Source organism: Cuculus canorus, chromosome 6 (genome assembly GCF_017976375.1).
Source record: "Cuculus canorus isolate bCucCan1 chromosome 6, bCucCan1.pri, whole genome shotgun sequence".
Taxonomy (NCBI): Eukaryota; Metazoa; Chordata; class Aves; order Cuculiformes; family Cuculidae; genus Cuculus; species Cuculus canorus.
The window spans coordinates 10,597,836-10,616,791 of NC_071406.1; the positions used below are offsets into that span (position 1 = coordinate 10,597,836).

At 44.6% G+C, this 18,956-nt stretch overlaps 1 protein-coding gene and 1 long non-coding RNA gene across 2 annotated transcripts; one reads left to right on the plus strand and one right to left on the minus strand.

Moving 5' to 3' along the window:
• Positions 1-148: 148 nt before the first annotated feature.
• LOC104068636 (glycerol-3-phosphate dehydrogenase 1-like protein) lies at positions 149-18,304 on the minus strand. Its single transcript, XM_054069768.1, has 8 exons — positions 18,101-18,304; positions 10,738-10,915; positions 8,453-8,593; positions 7,100-7,238; positions 5,288-5,400; positions 3,530-3,763; positions 3,273-3,379; positions 149-1,953 (listed from the first exon to the last, which is right to left on the minus strand). The coding sequence occupies exons 1-8, from the start codon at positions 18,139-18,141 to the stop codon at positions 1,857-1,859; spliced, it is 1,050 nt and encodes a 349-aa protein (XP_053925743.1). The 5' UTR covers positions 18,142-18,304; the 3' UTR covers positions 149-1,856.
• Positions 3,311-18,062, plus strand: LOC128852483 (uncharacterized). The gene is made up of 3 exons (XR_008450364.1): positions 3,311-3,448; positions 5,136-5,234; positions 12,256-18,062. It is a non-coding gene; the product is annotated as an uncharacterized LOC128852483 (long non-coding RNA).
• Positions 18,305-18,956: the final 652 nt, after the last annotated feature.

Consider the following 18,956-nt stretch of genomic DNA (forward strand, 5'->3'; position numbering starts at 1 on the left):
GTAGAAAATTGACTCATCTTGTCCTTTTCTTTGAGAGCTGATATTATTAACCACAAGAATATGCGCCATAAAGGACCACCATGATAAATAGTCTTTTATTTGTGAAAATTTTGAAAAATGAATACACTTGAAATCTGAAATGTTCTGTGCTGTTATTGGCTCATACATGACTTCTCAGAAGCTTCACCTGCCAGTGAAGTAAGGAGGCTCCTGAATTCTCTGTTCTATCCACTGTATTTGATACTTAAAAATTATGCACTATTTAAGTCTCCTTCTACTTGAAATGGAAGATCGCAGTTCCTTGTTTTGCATAAGGCATTTGGCCATATGATTCCCGTTTCAGGAGAAGGAATATTGGTGTTGCCCTGTGGAGGCCTGAGCTGCTGACTATGACTGGCCTCGGAGCAGGAGGACGTGACTCGCCACCTCTGCAAGATCAGTGATGCCACGGCCACTGTTTCTGGTACCCGAGCCAGCTTGGCAAGCTGTACGACTGAAACTGTTACAAGAGATTTATAATTACAAGTAAAACATTATTTTTAATATATATATATTACTCTGATAAATGCGAAAGACAACAACAATACTCCAAAACGCAGAGCGAAAACGATTTTATAATCTAGCTCTTCTTTTCCCCCCCTCCAAGCAATATGTCAGAGAATATATGGTGAGATTAAAAAATCCCCTTGCCTTTCTCTCTGCTATTTTGGAAAATCGGATAAAGCAGAGCAAAAGTAGGTTACTCTTCCTTTTTGTTTGCTTTCTCCCTAGATAGGAGTCTCTGAAAAGGGTATTAAAGCTTATAAAATGTGCCAAAGATCACTTCATAAATGGCTTTAACTCTGAAAACCACCAGGTAGGTAAAGTTATTAAGTACAGCTGTAAGGTTTAAAAACTTGAATGTTTTTAAAATGAATGCCATCGGCAGCAAAATAGAAAACGTGCAACATGAACCTGTGTTTAAAATTCAGATGTAGACACAAATCTCTCTTCCGGAGTGTCGGATGCGTTGCTGAAGGTACATCAGGATCATGGCATGAGCCTGCAGTCTGGAAGGATGCGGGTGGTTGCATTGGTGTCAGTCCAGCAGAGTTTAGTGCAGTTAAAATGCAACCCGGTCTCAAATGCATTTTTACAGCATTTCTGTGCGTCTATAGCGGACGTTTTAATGCTTGTGTAAAAGTCAAGTATCACAGAGGGGTTTTTCACTGTTACTCATTTGAAACAATCAACCTCCTCCCTAACCCCCTCCTTTCTCCTTCCTCTGCCCCTTACACTGTTTTATTTATACATCTGCTGAACATTCAGATGTGTCTGAGCACAGTGACAACACCTGTTTTCCCAAAGAGGTTTGCACTGGGAAACAAAATCAATGTCCCAAAACACAAAATATTATTTGTGTTTGAGGGGAATTATAGAAATGCAATATTTGCCCACATGACTGTATCTTACTTTTTTTTTTTACTCAAATAGTTCTATTTGGATGAGTTCTTCAATTTTTCTGCATCTTGTGCTGTCTATAAGCAATATTAGTAGACAAAATGTTGAGGTTCGTGTGAGCTAGAATGAGCTCTTGCTATGGAAATTATGAGGAGAACTGTTTTCAATCAACAAGAAAGCAGTTCTAGGCAAATGCCTGCACTACTAACTCAAATCAAATACACTTAAATTGTACATTCATTTCCTTTTCCTTGGATATAATGTTGAAATTAAAGGCAGATTTTTAGCCCCAGAATGAGGGTACTGAAATACATTCTCTGTTGCTTTTACAGCAAGTGGTGCTCTGCTTTATTTGCTCTGGAGTGTACGGAAGTCCTGGAAAGATGAGAATGAGACCAGGTGAGGAAAGCAGGTCTCTAAATGTGCTCTGGGTGGTTCTGCAGGCACGCGATGAACTCCTGGATCGACTGACCCTCATAGCAGATCTTGTAGATGGTTGTAAATAATGGAAACCTGAAAGAAGTGTACAGTGATGAAAAGAGTTTTTAAAGTTTATATAAACATTTCATTCCATTTATAACGGGAAAAAAAATCTTTCTCTTTTTTATGTTACGTTAAAAGAAAAGTCAAGCCCTTTTATTTCTCTTTACAATGTAATTTTAACTCGGAGATACCTTTACCGATGACTGTAAATGACCAGTGTGAAGACAAAGCAACAGGAATGAAATTAGAGCAGTTAAGAGGAGATAGGGGCAACTTTGGGGGATGACAGCAGAGAAGAGCTGTTTTGGTGCTAAAATTCCTATCCAATTATTTCATTTACTGAAAAATCCTGAATTGTGTATCCTCTTTTTTCTCCTCTGAGCAAAATGCATGTATTGTTTGTACTCATTGCTGATATTTAAAAGACCAAAGAGAATGAAAACTTGTAATGATTTTTCTCTTCCTGGCTTAAAGGGTTCTTTTCCTTTTGCAAGCTGTCTTGGTCATTGTGTGGTGAAAAAATGAGTCCACTGAATGACTTGGAGCTGAGTTGTAACTAAGTGCAATTATAGGGATAGTTATTAGATCAAGGTTTGATTTAAAGTTCACGTCCTGTCAGAATGAGCTTTTCTCTCTCACATTTTGAAAGATAATGCCACTTGAATCTTCTGTATTTGTTAGAATTCTAATAGGATTATTTTAAAGTATTCATTTAGCAGCGTTTGACCTCTAAGCACTGCTAATGTATGAGAGGGAATGAGATGGAGGGAAGTTCAGCCCCTCTACTATGTAAGCTGAGAAGAAGGTTTCAAATTATAAATAATCTTACATTGCCTCAAACAATGAGAAGTACTTCTTATTTGCCACACTAAAGCACTGATATCAGCACATATTATGTCTTCGATGTGTATAAAACTTTTTGATTAGAAATATACGCCTGAATTTTATACTGAGAAAACCTAGTTAATGTTTGGACTGAGAGCAGTATTGCTGCAAGCTGTGATGGTGATATACTGAGAATAAGAAACCCTTTGACCTGTAGATCATGTTTGCAAGCTGACTCTGTGCATGGCCTTCAATCCTGTCTAGGGGTACAGGGGTGTCTGGGTAGCCCCTTTGGATTATTATTATAGTTTTCGTTTCCTGTATGGCTGTGGCTTGATTTTTCTAACCTATTTAGCCTTCATCCCACCCTACTGACTGTGGTCAGGGTAAGCTGAGCTTTAATGGTGGCCCAAATTGTAGAAAGCAGTTGTTACAGAAATTAACAAGATAAGCACTTTTAAGCAAGTTATGAATCATAGAAGCATGTGTTGTCATTTCCATTGTTTTTAAATAAAAGCACTTACTTATCGAGCATATTTTTCTGTTTCAGAATCTTGTAGACTTCGGCTGAGGTCTGAGGACCTTGCAGCTTTTGTCCATTCAGCATCTCCTTTTCCAGTTCCTCAATGGACTAGAAGAGAGGAGACTGATTACTTGGAGCAGAGGGAATACCGCTGCGATACCAGCAGTTCTCAAGAAGGTAAACAGCTTACGATGCCTTTGTAAAACACAGAAGGATTTCTTCGTGTGTTAGTGTAAAGTATTTCAAAATCCTCCTTACTTTTCCTGTGCGAGCAAAGGCTTCTGCTACTCTTCTGTTGCGTCCCCCGTAGCAGGTAGTGATTAGGTCAGCGACTCCGCAGCTTTCCAGGAACGTGGCTATTGATACCGGTCCCCTGCAGAACAGCTTGGCAAAGGCCACCATTTCCATAAGGCCCAAGCGTATAACTGCCGCCTTGGTATTATCGCCAAATTTCAGTCCATCGCAGAACCCAGCTCCCACTGCTACGATGTTCTAAAACCAATTAAGTGGGAAACATAGAGGAGGAAAGGAAACGGTCAGGCAAGCCGTGCGGTTCATCAGCGTGCACTCAGTTTTAAGAAAATCCCACATATTTGTCTCCACCAGAATGTGGTTCAATTTCCAACGGCCATGAAGTTTATCTTATGAAGAAGTTGGACAGCTTGTTACTGTCGAAAAAAAGTAATTGGACTTCTAGAATATTCTTACAATGATTCCACTGTTACTCCATGGGCAAAAATCAAAGCAGATTGTTTAATACAGTAATATTGCAATCACGCAGTGTGTATGCAATGAATATTTTGTTTCCTGCTAGTTCCTCATTGAGATTCACTGACCTTTCTGTTTTAACTATTTAAGATATCCACAAGGACTTTTGCCTTTCTAGGTTTTCTCTGTGGGTCTCTAATTTAAGCAGGCATGAAGTCCATGTACAGATGCTGCAGCACAGAAAATTTTGGGTTCACCTGTAAAACCAGTAGAATTGCCCTGTTCTACAGCTCTAAACAAATCTCTCAGGACCATAAATATCTTCACAACTCCTCACCACTGTCCTGCACACCCCCTTTCCCACCTCCCAATTCTCAGCTTCTACATAAGTCCCTAAATAAGCGTAGTTCACTGTAGATGAGTAACACGATGTCACCTAGCACTGCCGTGGAAGGGTTTGCTCCAGACAGGCACGTGGCCCAGTGCGGAATTTTTTTAGCAAAGACGATGCAAAAGGAACGATTTCAAAAAGAGCAAACGTTTCCCACAAAGCTCAACCAACCTTTCTCCCCTTCTGTGCCAACCCCCGGGTTCAGTCTGTGGCTGAAAGCAAAACCTGGAGGTATTTGATTTTGTATGTAAATAAACTTTTATTTTTGTATGGAATGTTAAACAGGACCCATTATATCCTGGCCGCTACTTCCCCCTCCTCCAAGGAAAAGTGAATTACAGAAGTACAAATGACAATGTATAAAAAAGTACAAAACATCATAGGCTGGAGCCACTTTCTGCACATTTAAAAGCAAACTCCAAGTCTCACTCAAGTGCCCCCTCTTTGGAAACTTGGTCTATTTTGGTATCATTTCTGTTTCAGCCTGGAATCTCGAGATGGGCATTACTGAAAGCAGCACTGGCATCGCCTCTGATGCAAACTTTCTAGCAGGTTACTATTCGAACCATGGAAATCAGTTATTAGTGGGAGCTGCTAGATGTAGTAAAAGTCTTTGTTTCCTGTGCTTCCAGTGGGCAGAAAAGGAAATACAGTAGACTAAATTCTGCCCAGAGGTGCCTCTGGTAAAACAAGGATAAAAATACAACTATTCTGAAATGTTTTGACAGCAGGTAGATTATTAAGTAAATTATCCATTTTTTACAGGTTGGAAAACCGGCACACGAACTACATATCTTGTCTGCGCTCGCTCAGTCACAGGGTGACAGGACTCATATTAGACCCTACAGCTTACAGAAGACTCAGGTGAGTGTAGAATTTGGCCCTAACAAAAACATTTCTGGTTTGAAATCACTCACTTTTAAGGCTCCACAAATCTCCACTGTATCAGAGTCAGGCACCACAGTGATCCTGAAATTGGGGGTCTGCATTAATTCTTTAAAGATTTCCCCTTGGTTTTTGTTTTTGCACCCTGTGGGAAGGAAGGATGAAGGTTAGAGGGGTTTTGCAATGTTTCAGAGTACATACAATTAATTGAAACCTGAAATAAGGTCCCAAGGACCACTTAAGGTTTTGCGGTCCCAGCACAAACAGGGTGTTGCTAAACAAGAGATTTGTGTGACAGCGTTTCTTGCTGCTGGAAGCCAGTGTTAAATGTATGCAATTCCCAGGGCATTGAGGAAGCATCGCTTAATAACACTTCAAAGAATTTAAAAGTAGATAGCTTCTAATGCAGCTTTCTGCCTGAGAAAGCCTCTATAACCACAAACCTTGCAAAAGAAAATATTTACAAATCGCTTTGTACAGCGCAAGGGTATAATTTCTGCTTTGAAAATGCAAACCAGTGTAATTGCTAGGTAGTATTATGAGGCACAAATGATTAATGCCCCATTAATTCCCAATTAGAGAGAGAGCCACAGATGATGAAGCTGAATGTTGGCATTGGTGGAACATTTTTGTTACCGATTCTATAGAGCTCATGTATTGTCATTACAGTGCTGGCCCGAGGTACCGGGAAGAATGGTAGAGAGCCTTCAGCAGCACAGGGGCTGAGGTTTGCTTTTGTTCAGAGAGCCTTTGGCCATCTGGGCAAAGAATTTGCAGTGGAGTTTCACTTAATTTTCATATGAGGCAGCTTAGTTTCCTTCGGGGAGAGCTCAGCAATGAATATTTACTAACTGAGGCACCACATTCTGGTAGCTGTGGGGTTTCTGCCCCATCTCATGTGAAACTTTGGATTTGCTTCTCTTTCTTCACAATAACTGATGTTGGGGGATACCCAGTTTCTGAGGTGGCTGTTTCTGGGCTATATGGCTTTCCATGAGGACAAAAGTAAGTGGCAAAGCCCTCTGCACAGTTGCCATCATAGCATGGCTTCAAACAGGACCAGCAGAAGTTAAATTTCCCCCAAGAAAATGAATATTGCTCAGCTCTCCTAATCATGTCTGTTCTATTTGTGCCCAATCACTCTGTCAGCAACAAATGCCCAGTTGGTGTGGTTTTCACTATTACTGTAACATTTGCAAGGCAGAGGAACAGTATTGCAACAGTGATTTGGGGATTTTTTTGCCTTCCCTAGCTATGGAAGGATGAAAGTTTAATTGTGGCTGACTCTAAAATTCAATGGATGAACTTTCCAAGTCAGGTCAGACCCAGTTCTGGGAGGACCCAAGGCTCTGTCTTGGCAAGCAGTCTGAGTGGGAGGGAGGAACAGAATGTTACTGGGGCTTGGGTTGTTTTTTGGGTTTTGTTTCAAACAAAGAAATTTGAAGATGGAGAAATACACCCCGGGGAGCATAAGCACACACCAGCTTCTGATTACACATCTCTGTCTAGACTGTATGGTGTATCAGCTGCTGGTGTCTGTACAGCTCAACACTGAGTATATAAAAGGTGGCTCTTGCCAACTCTTACAGAAACAGGATTAAGCTGTAATTTTTAATGGATTAAATTAGCTCTCAGCACTGAAACCAATTGTCAGTTTGGATCTGATCCTGCCAGCACCGAACTCCCTGAACAAGCTCAGCAGGCGCTGTGCCCACCACACCACTCAGGAACCACCGGGGACACCCCTCCATCCTCCTGCTCCCTCCAAAGGTTATCCTGTTGCCCAGCCACAGGTGACATTAAACCACAGCTGGCAGCTTTAATTGGCTCTTTGCGATAGTTACCAATGGTGGTTTCACAGAACTGCTCATCAGCCACTTCTTTGGCTATGTTGGCTCCCATAAGCACACTGATTTCTATTTTCAGTTTCTCTCGAATGAGGTCAGATATGAGCTTCAGGCCATCGGGACCTTCATCAATCCCCTGAATAAAAGACAACAGTCAAAGCCAAGTTATTAGAATAGTAAAGTGACAGCAGTAGAGCACTAGTAAAGCAGAAGGTGTCCTACTGCCTGCAGCTTTTTCGGTTTTAATTGGGAGGATTTGGGTCTTACATTCCCTAGCATTAGCCACTAATACAAATGTTCTGAGTTTGTAATTTGGTAACAGCAAGTTCAGGGAGAAAGCAGCGACAATCGAGGTAATGCTGCAAGAGGCCTCACATCCAGTGCTGCTGTCCCAAGGCTTTCTTTGATGCTGTATTTTTCCTTTGTGTTAAACTCCTGTAGTACAGACTTTTAGATTAGGCCTACAAGCAGTGGCTTTTTTACAAGATCTAAGTATTAGTCTGAGTGCTTCCGTGGTATTAAGGAGTCTACTGAACTGTCTCAAGGGAGTGTTTAAGATAAAGAAGTAAATTTGCAGGAATTTCTTTCCTATCCCACCCTCTTCTCCTCTGTCTACTGCTGCTTGTGAGATAATTTCTACACGGGAAAAAAAGAGGGAAGAGTGGGTATTGCAGTCTGCAAAATTGAATTACGTTGCTTTCATTACAATTTTAAAGTGTTTTGAAATTTCCTATAAGTCAAGCCAAAGGAGAAGCAGTGGACCATATGCCTACACTTTGCCTCTGGCTTTCAGATTGAGATTCTCTTAAAATATTAATTCCATCTAGGATTATGATAATCTGGTACCTCTGACCTTAAAAAAAGAATCTGCAGTTCAATAAGGATTGAAATTGCTTCAGTTCTGCAAAATCTTTAGTGTTATTGTGCTGCTTTAACACTGCCAGGAACAGGTTTAGCACGTACTTGGAAGAGGCACTTTGACCCAGCGTTCTTTCCAGTTAAGAGTTAATTGAGGCTGTAGTCTAATGAGTATTTTTTTTCCTGGCAGCAGCACGAGCTTATGCAGCCCTCCCCTCTGCCCATTTTCACCTCTGTGTTGGTCTAAGTGGGAACTGATCCAGGCTAAAGCTGTCTGGTAAAGATGGTTGCTCTTAGCCAGGCTGGGTTGCTCCATCCTTTTCACACCATGGCCATGTGAGCAGCAGAAGGCTGGCTGAGCTTTAACTCTTGCAGAAAGAGTTAACTCTTGCTCATCTTTATGCAGAGCACATAACTGAGGACTGGAGCTCCTACCCTTAAAATGAAGACAGTTATTTATTTACTCCGTACAGATCGAGTCTTGTGACTTACCTTGATCAGGGAAATCCCAAAAGTCCCAGGTTTTATCTGGCCTGCGATCTGCTCGCAGATTCGTCCAATGAACTGATGTGGCAGAACAAACACTAAAATGTCTGCCCCGTTTGTTGCTTCAACCACGTCTGGTACAGCCACCTGGAACAAGAGTGACAACCAAAGTGGCATTCATGCCAGATAGGAATTGTCACACCTTGGAAGATACCAGGGTGCCAAAGTGATTTGAGATGTGTCACAAATCTCCTTAACTTTAACTGGCAGAGTGGCAAAGCACCAAGCTCTTCATGCAAGCAACTACAGCTCTGTTCTGAAATATCCGAAGCAGCCTAGCTTCAACTTCAAGAGGGGAGATTTAGATTTGATATTAGGAAATTTTTTACTGTGAGGGTGGTGAGGTGCTGGCACAGGTTGCCCAGAGAAATCAAAGATGCTCCATCCCTAGAAGAGTTGAAGAGCAGGCTGGACGAGGCTTTAAGCAACCTGCTCAAGTGGGAAGTGTCCTTGCCTATGGCAGGGGGGGTTGGAACTGGATGATCTTTAAGGTCCCTTCCAACCCAAATGATTCTATGATCTCAGGTTTGGATTTTTTTTATAATTTTGTTTTTAACTTGCCTCCCATCCCATCCTTGTTTGGATAATCTGAAGAAAAAGATACAATTTCTAAACTTGCGCTGTCCTGGGAAGACTCTTTGCTGGTTCAACTTCTTCAGGTAGTTCCTGAAGAGACTGAGCAACCCCATATGGTTCTGCTGGAACAAATGGTAGCACCAAGGAGCATGCGAACAAAAGAGGGTAGTGAGACAGAGCTTCCTCTAGTCAGTCTTTAGTTTCCATAGCTCACTAGCTTAGAGCTACTCAGGACTAAACTATATCAAAAGGCAGTGATTATTATCATATTTGGGGTAAGATGAGATGTTTTGGTTTAAATATATAGTAACTTGACCAATAGCTAGAAAAAATTACCCAACACGCTTAATAACCAGCAAGCTCTATCTTCCTTCAAATGCTAGGGTTACTCAGAACAACAACCCAAGCCGGGCTACAGAGGCAGCAGGTGAATTTGAGCCTGCTACCACAAGCAGTTTACAATCAGAGTGAGCGGCATCCTTGGACACAGCCTTAGAGCACGTTGCTTTAGAGCAAGTGGGATCCCTGGTCTGCCAGCAAGGAAGCTTCTCCAGGAAAATGTCAAAGCAGGAGCGGAGCAGAGGCTGGCAGCAGGGTATAGGCACTGCTCCTGTCTCTCCGAAATGTCACAGAGCAATGCAAGGAAAAAAATTAGTTGTTTAATCGGAGACAAAGATGTAAGGGGCCCCTCAAAAGCTTTACTGGAAGCAGCTGATTTCTGCTAGTAAAGTCTCAGACTTTGCCACAGACAGGATGAAACTGATGTCAAGTGAGGATGCCTGTTGCTCTGCTAGAAGGCTGTGAAAATCACAGTGACAAATCAACTGTAACCCAGGAGAACTGTGTGCAAAGTTCAAACCATGAGAGTGCAAATATGCAATCGCAGCAGTAAGTGGAGTACTAAACACAACCACTCTCCAAGCAGGGAGACCATCACGTGCAGCATCTTAACTTCCTTTTACAACTGCAGCTGTTCCAGAAATGCAGTGCTACTTTCTTCAGTTCACAAAACAGTGGCATTTGGCAAAATCTTTAACAGACAAAACCCCTCACCTTGCTTACTTCAGTAGCAGTAAATTATCCAAGCTGATTAATTAAGGTAGAGATGCATAACTTGGTATTTTAAAAGTTCATGAAAATTAAATACCTTATATATTTGGTAGAAGTTACAGCATTAATAATTATAGTACTGCATTGCTATCCTGAAATCACCCATGAGCCGATAGCTCTTTATTCATTTCTGTGTAAACCACATGGGCTGCTGATTTCATTTTTAGAAGAAGGGAGAGCAGTAGCTTTCTTTTTTTTTTTTTTATTCCCCAGAAGATGCTGTGGGTTTGAAATATCTCAGCTTTGTGAGGACATATCTCAGTCTGCCATTTCTAGAGTTATGCTGATTTCTGCCAGCAAGAAGGAGGGTGTGTTACCAGCACCCGGCACAGCTTGGCGTTTGTAGTTGCATCTGACATACAAGACAAGCAGAAGTCACAGAAGTGATTTATAGTCCAATGAGTTATATATCAATATTGGAGTAAGTTAGCTGGCAAACCAGAATGAAGCAGTGAACTACTCCCTAGTTTAAATTTTGCCAGATGTTGCCTCCCTTATTAAAAAAAACAGAAAATATTTCAGTGATTTTTTTTTTTCCAACTTACCACATTTTGGGGTATCTTATATCCAGGCAGATATTTAACATTTTCATGTTCCTGGTTGATTATTTCTGAGAGTTTTCTTCCATTGATGTTCTCTTCAAATACCCATATCTTGACAGTAGGATCAAATCTGTTGGAATTCTGGACATTTTTGCCAATGATTCTTGCTATTGCTGATCCCCTTTAAAAAGATAAAATTTGAAAGAACTAGTAGGAAACAATTAGTTTTATTGTGAATTGGAAATAAATTACTTTAAATGTAATAACTTATAAAATGCCTGTGCTGGAAAGCTGCCTGGCAGAAAAGGACCTGGGGGTGTTGGTCGACAGCGGGCTGAACATGAGCCAGCAGTGGCCAAGGCGGCCAGCAGTGTCCTGGCTTGGATCAGAAATGGTGCAGGCAGCAGGAAAGTGATTGTCCCGCTGTACTCGGCACTGGTGGGGCCAAAACGCAAATCCTGTGTTCAGTTTTGGACCCCTCAGTACAAGACATTAAGGTGCTGGAGTTGTTTAGTCTGGAGAAAAGGAGGCTGAGGGGAGATCTTATCACTCTCTACAACTGCCTGAAAGGAGGTCGTAGTGAGGTGGTTGTCGGGTGTTGATCTCTTCTCCCAAGTAATAAGCAACAGGATGAGAGGAAATGGCCTCGGGTTATGTCAGGAAGGTTTAGATTGGAAAATAACTTCACTGAAAGGGTTGTCAAGGACTGGAAACGGCTTCCAAGGGAAGCGGTGGAGTCACCATCCCTGGAGGGATGTAGACATGGCACTTTGGGACATGGTTTAGTAGACACCACGGTGTTGGGCTGATGGTTGGACTTGATGATCTTATAGATCTTTTCCAACCTTAATGATTCTATGGTTCTATCATTCTATGAAGCTGTTCATTTATCAGAAAGCTTTATCCACTACCCTCCATCAAAACTCCCTCAGTTAAAAAACACAGGAAGTAGAAACAGAGAAAACACAACTGCAATATAGGATCTGAAGTCATATCCAAGATTATAGAGCACTAAAAATGCTGCATCTGGTATTAAAATCTCTCTTGCTCCTTGGATAATTCTTTTTTTCTGAAGGCCAACAAATGTAACATAATCCAGAAGGTAAAGCAGTGCTGAGTGATCTTGCTGTGACAGTCTTTGCACATCTCATCTAAAATTGATGCATCCCACTTTCCTACCAATAACCAAACAGTTGCAATAAGGATTTTACGTAAGACCTAAATCCTCAGAAACTGTTCTTTTAAAGAAAAAAAAAATGGGTATTTCATCCCTCCAGTTTACTCTTTTTCAGTCAGGCTGAGCATTTTTTAATCTTAGTTTAGACAATAATTTTATTACCCCATCACCACCTCAGCCCTGCAAACATTCACTTATTTTCTTGGCAAGAGAGAATTAAAAATCCCACAAAAAAAGTATTAGAAGTATTGCTTACTGCTTTTTAAATTATATGAGGAGGAGGGATGATTATTTTTACTCTCCTGTTCATTTTTTCCATTTTAATGCTACTCTAATCTTTCAAGCCAGAGGAGCTCCAGTTGCAACACTCTTGTCCTCTGACCTGCTTGTAGCACGCCTGCAGTGAGGATCGTGAACAGGATTTAGCTGTGGTATGTTTTCTGGAACTGATAAAGGTCTTGAGTACATTCAAGACGAAGTCCAGGTAGGTCGATGGTTCAAAGGGAAACAATGTTGTAACTGGTTCTCATTGGCTCAACTGTATTTTTGATGTACCAGATTTGCACACGGCTGAATTGCTCAATAAGTAATAAAAGAATAAGGGCTTCATTTTAATCTTTAACGATAAATCCTACTGAGATTAAGTTTCACTTTGGTTAGTGCTGACTCTATACTGTATCCTGAGCTGCTGAAATGCTTTCTTTCTAAAAAGATAGGGAAATGTTTTAGGGGTGTACCTTTACTGTAGAGAAGTATTATCTTTAAAATTACTTTTATTCTGGTTTTCCTGCCCTGTTGCCAGCAGGGAGCACAATCAGAGCTTAAGCTGAGGAAGAATTGTGGCTCAGCACAAGAAATGCATATTAAGAAGCAAAGTTATTTTTATTAATAAAGTTGAGATCTAAATTAATTGTCCAGGTTGTGCTGGAGACTCTGGCGGAGCTTCTAGCACAATCTGGATGATGAACTTCAAGCCTATCCATAAAAATAACTTTTCTATCTATGTACCAAGTTAATATGATTTTCTCTTAAAAAATGCAGACTACAGCTCTAACCTCCAGAATACTGAGTGGGATTCTCATCTCTCAGTAAATAAATCTGATCTTGCCACAGAGCCGTCTTTGCCACCGCACTTGGATGTTTCCACCCAAGTATTTTCCTGTTGACAAGATATCAGTGAAGGTATCTCAGGCATAAAGGTAGTTCCATAAATTATGGTATTTTTGCTTGGTTTCTCTTTAGATGAATGAGGAGTTGGGGGAGAAAAGGTTTAACATTTAAAAGGCATTGAGTAGTCATCAGGGAAAATACCACTGCATGAAACCACCAAACAGTTCAAAAAACCTGATGCTCTGTTTTACTTAGTCCATTTAAAATTCACTCATCACCGATCAACCTTGGGAAGAAGAACTGCTTTGTCTGTGAAGGTGGTGTTTGTTAGACTACGTAGGCTTGGCAGAAGAGGGCTGCATATGCAAAGAAACTCAAGGACGCTCACATATAAAGACTTTGCCATGGTTTTATTTTCTCCAAAATTCACTTTTGTGAAGATTAATAGAAGGCAGAGAAGGCCACTTAACAGTAAGCAAAAACTGCCAATCAGGATTTTTTTCCCCAATTAGGTTAATTCACGTTGGAAGTGATTTACTTACTGCGAAGAAAAAGAAAGCTTTTATCTGGAGATAGGCTTCTATCAGTGTAATGAGAAAGCTTTGATGTAGAATAACTCAAATAAAACCAATTATTTACAGAAGTGAATATGGAAGTGTTTGTGGCATACGTCAGATCTGGTGAAAAACAGAGCTTAACAGACCCCATGAAGCAGCTTGTCCCTTCCCTGTACAAAGGGTAATCAAATACAATTATGCCATTCCTAATAGTTTTTCCAAGGAGGTCTTAGAGACCTCAGTGGTTGCAGGCTGGATCAATGGGCCAAGGCCAACAGCATGAGGTTCAACAAGGCCAAATGCTGGGTCCTGCACTTGAGGCACAACAACCCTATGTAGTGCTATAGACTGGGGGAAGAGTGGCTGGAGAGCTGCACGGAGGAGAAGGACCTGAGGGTGTTGATTGACAGCGACTGAACATGAGCCAGCAGTGTGCCCAGGTGGCCAAGAAGGCCAACGGCATCTTGGCTTGGATCAGAAACAGTGTGACCAGCAGGTCCAGGGAGGTTATTCTCCCTCTGTACTCGGCACTGGTGAGACAGCATCTTGAGTACTGTGTTCAGTTCTGGCCCCTCACCACAAGAAGGATGTTGAGGCTCTGGAGTGTGTCCAGAGAAGAGCAACGAAGCTGGTGAAGGGGCTGGAGAACAAGTCTTATGAGGAGCGGCTGAGAGAGCTGGGATTGTTTAGCCTGGAGAAAAGGAGGCTGAGGGGAGACCTTATTATTCTCTACAACTACCTGAAAGGAGGTTGTGGAGAGGAGGGAGCTGGGCTCTTCTCCCAAGTGACAGGGGACAGGACTAGAGGGAATGGCCTGAAGCTCCGCCAGGGGAGGTTCAGGCTGGATATCAGAAAAAAATTCTTTACAGAAAGAGTCATTGGGCACTGGCAGAGGCTGCCCAGGGAGGGGGTCGAGTCACCTTCCCTGGAGGTGTTTAAGGAACGGGTGGATGAAGTGCTTAGGGACAGGGTTTAGGGGAGTGTTAGGAATGGTTGGACTCGATGATCCAGTGGGTCCTTTCCAACCTGGTGATTCTATGATTCTATGATCTCTTTCCTTCCCCAAACAGCCTATCCCAGGACTTTGCCATATTTAGCATTAGAAAGATCCTACTCACTTTTTACCTAAGACTTTCTTACTGCAGTTTCAGGCCATTTCTGTTCTAGAAGGGTGGTATATTGGTTTTGTCCTTTAGATGCTTTAAGACGACCATGTCTTCCGCCAGTCTCTTTCTTAGGTAGCCACCCCACATTTCTTAAATTGCAGTTTCACTCAGGTTGGAAGGGACGATAAGATGTCTCCAAAGTGAGAACAAAACTGACTTCAGACGGATTGCTGAGGGCTTTGTTCAATTGAGTCCTGAAAACTCTCCAAGGACCACCTCCTCTCTGGACAACCTGCCCCAGTGTCTTATTATTCTCTCTATACTGAGTCAGAACCTACTCTGGTTCAATTTACAGACACTCGTTTTTGTTTTCCTTCTGTGCCCCTCGGTACAAAGCCTGGCCATCTGTCCATGTTGAAGACAAATACCTAGTTCAAACTGGATCTTCACAGAGGTCTCTGCAATCCAAGTGAATCTAAAAAGCCCAGGAGAGCTTTTAGATTCTGGAGGACCAGGCAGTGAATTAAGCCTCTGTTTTTAAAAACAGATAACTGAACTCTGATCAATGTAAACACAGCTCCTCCTGCACCTGGCTGGCAACCGCAAAAGGCACTGCAGCACTTACTTCACTTAACCGCATCCCTCATGAGTTTCCTAGCAGTGTTGACTTGGTAAGTCCTTGTGACCTGCTGAAGTTCTGCAGCTGACACCAGCTATTACAACACACCGTGTCATGTGTCAACCACGTTTCTGAACTGCAGGAAAGACTCCAGAGCAGTTACCTGAACTGTCACCCAGTACTCAGGAGGACCATAAAATAATGTTTGCCAAAGATAAACATCATATTCCTATGTTGTGCTAAGACAACCTGTTCTGCCACAGAGGCTATGAATAGATGTGATTTAAACATCAGAGCACAATGTTTACCTCGTCTCCAAAGATTTTACATTCTATGTATATAGTAGAAAGCAAGAGATGAGCCCAGGTAGGCCGGCAACTATGAGTAAGTAGATAGTATTGAACGAGCTGAGGTCTCTGTGTCTCTGTGACACAACTCTTCCCAAGTTTGTAGGCATATCTGAAAAAAAAAGAGAACTTTCTCGGGTACAGATCTGAAGGAAGACAACTGAGTGGCTGTGAAGAATGTCTTATGGCAAGGAGGCAACTTGGGAAAGGCAGGAGGTGCTTGCTTGAGGATGCAGCAAGAGTATGATGAAGGCTGTCATCGTGGCCTGACCAAAGGTAAAAGCTGACTCCCACATGTGCAGCCAGGCTGTTGAGGGGCTTGAGGTGAGGAGTTGCCTGCACGAGCTTGGATGCCTGTGGTTAAGGTGACAGAGAAGAGGGCGACAGGGGGGGAATGCAAACACTAGAATGACACAGTGAAAGTGGCAGTCAGGGAAATGTTGGTGCGGAAATGACAGGGCAGGACTGTGTCCATCGGGGCCAGAGAAAGCCAGATAGAGTTCCCAAAGATGACTTAGCCGTGCAGTTACTTGTGAATGGCTGTATCTAAGAGATGTCACGCACAAAAAGCCTGTGATCCGGAAAGAACATGCACGTGGGGGCTCAGAAAGCAGTGCAGGGGGACTGGTTTTACAAGGCAGAAAGGCAAAGAGACGTGCTTAAACTATGCTTTGTTCTCAGCAGCTCACAAGCAACCACTCCCTCACCTATTGATTTTTTTGGCATTTGCTTCTGCTTCGCTGTCAGATATTTTAAAAATCTTAAGGACCTTGCCCTCCTTGCACAAAAACAATCCACAGAACTACCTGGAGGCTGGGTTTGCTAATCACAAGCCCATGCACATACATGTTGGTCTGTTTGTTTGTGCTCAGCTTACATAAACCATAAGAAAAGTAAGATGTGAAGTCCAGTGAGACAGGGTTTACTGAGTTTGAGGGGTCTGCCAGACCCAATGAGCTCTGGAGAGCCGTGCTTTTGTCCAGGCTAGAAAGGGTTGAGCAGCAGCAAACTTATAAAGGGGGATAAGGATAAATGGAGAGAGGGTGAACACAGTGCTTGTACAAGGTTGCACTTGCACCAAGATGCAAAACGACGTGCTGAGGAGGATGGAAGTGAAAACTGTCAATAAGTTGTGGCTTTAAATGAAGTCTGTGCCTTGATGCCTTGAAAGAAATACAAATGGCATCAGACTTGCACAAATTGGTTGGGCTTGAGAGGGAGCTCTGGAGATCATGCAGTCCAACCTCTCTGCTAAAGCAGGTTCACCCAAAGACACAAAGCAGGTTGTGTGGGACCATGTCTAAGTGGGTTTTGAATATGTCCAGAGAAGGAGACTCCCTTGGCAGCCTGTTCCTATCGCCCTCGCAGGAAAGAAGCGTTTCCTCTTAGAATCATAGAAGAGAATCATGGAATAGTTTGAGTTGGAAGGGACCTTAAAGATCATCTAGTTCCAGACCGCCTACCATGGGCAGGCATGTTCCACTGGATCAGGCTGCCCAAGGCCCATCCAACCTGGCCTTGAACACCTCCAGGGATGGGGCAGCCACAGCTTCCCTGGGCAACCTGTGCCAGTGCCTCACCACTCTCATGGTGAAGAAATTCTTCCTAATGTCCAGCCTAAATCTGCCCCTCTCCAGTTTATACCCATTCCCCCTGGTCCTGTCCCCACAAGCCTTTATGAATAGTGCCTCCCCAGATATCCTGTAGCCCCTTCAGGTACTGGAAAGTCGCTGTAAGATCTCCTCGGAGTCTTCTCCAGGCTGAACAACTCCCACTCTCTCAGCCTGTCCTTGTATGGGAGGTGCTCCAGCCCTCCGATCATTCTTGTAGCCCTACTGTAGACCCGTTCCAACAGCTCCACATCCTTCTTATGTTGAGGATTCCAGAACTGGACACGATACTCCAGATGAGGTCTCACAAGAGAGGAACAGAGGGGCAGAATCCCCTCCCTCGCCCTGCTGGCCACGCTGCTTTGGATGCAGACCAGGACACGGTTGCCCTTCTGGGCTATGAGCGCACCCTTGTTCAGGTGGAAGGTTCTGTGCTGCAGTTTGTGCCCGTTGCCCCCCGTCCCGTCGCTGGGCACCACCGAGCAGCCTGGCCGCACCGCACCCTTCAGATATTGCTCAGCACCGATCAGATCCCCTCTCAGCCTTCTCCAGGCTGAAGCCACCCGGCTCTCCCAGCCTTTCCTCGAACGCAGGTGCTCTCTGAAGGCTTCACTCGGAGCTGCCCGGGCTCTCCCAGCGTCCCTCCCACCCCTCGGTGCCGCAGGAGCCTCCCGGCATTCCCGTTCCCGCTGGCGCATCCCTCGGGAAGGGACCCGGCCAGGCGGTGGATGCAGGACCGCGGAGCCGCTCCCGGACCTGTTGCGGAGGGAGGGAGGAAAGGGGAGACGGCGAGGAAAGGAGGGAGGCGGAGGGCAGGGGCGGAGGGGCTGCGCCGCTCACCAGTTCCCGGAGCCGACGATGCAGACGCGGAGCGGTGACATCCTGCGGGCTGCGCGCCCCGGCGCGGCTCCCGGAGCGGTTCCCAACGGGGCTGCGCGGCTCGGCTCGGGTCCGCTCGGGTGAGCTCGGCCGGGCTCGGGTGGACTCGGGTGAGCTCGGCTCGGCTCGGGTCCGTTCGGCTCCACTCGGCCTGGGTGGTCTCGGGTCGTCTCGAGTCGGCTCAGCTCAGCTCGGTACGGCTCAGCTCGGCTCGGATGGGCTCAGCTCGGCTCGGCACGGCTCAGCTCGGCTCGGCACGGCTCGGCTCAGCACGGCTCAGCTCGGCTCGGATGGGCTCAGCTCGGCTCGGGTGGTCTCGGTTCCTCCTGGCTCAGTTCGGTCCGGCTTGTCGTGGCACGGCACGGCTCGGCTCGGCACGGCTCGGCTCCGCGCGGCTCAGCTCGGCTTCGCCTGGCTCGGCTCGGCCCGGCTCGGCTCGGTTCTGCACGGCTGGGTTCGGGCCGGCTGCAGCCCCGCCCCCGGCGCTGCGGGCGGAGCGGGAGCCCCGGGCGGTCCCTGCCCCGCGGGCGGCGGCTGCGGCTCGGTGTCCTGCGGGGGAACGGGGCAGGCGGTGCCTGTCCGAGGGTCCCGGGGACGAGGACCCGCGGGGCCCCGGCACCGCTCGCGGTGTGGGACCCTCGTGCACCAGCATCCCCGCAGGGGGCTGAGGTGGCGGGGTTTGGGAGGGATACAGGCAGTGGGAAGCATCCCGAGGTCCCACCTGTCCTGCCAGACGGACACGGAACTGCTGGAATTCTTCCAGTGGATGAGGAACATGCCAGGGAAAGGTTACGAGTGCATTTGCAGAGCCAAATTC

Excerpts from the sequence above, each read along its gene's own strand:
- LOC104068636 (XM_054069768.1), bottom strand. The coding sequence starts at position 18,141 with ATGTCACCGCTCCGCGTCTGCATCGTCGGCTCCGGGAACTG. Across the intron at positions 7,239-8,452 it reads TTGGGATTTCCCTGATCAAG|GGGATTGATGAAGGTCCCGA; the intron begins GTAAGTCACAAG and ends TCTTTTATTCAG. Across the intron at positions 3,380-3,529 it reads CCTTTGCTCGCACAGGAAAA|TCCATTGAGGAACTGGAAAA; the intron begins GTAAGGAGGATT and ends CCTCTCTTCTAG.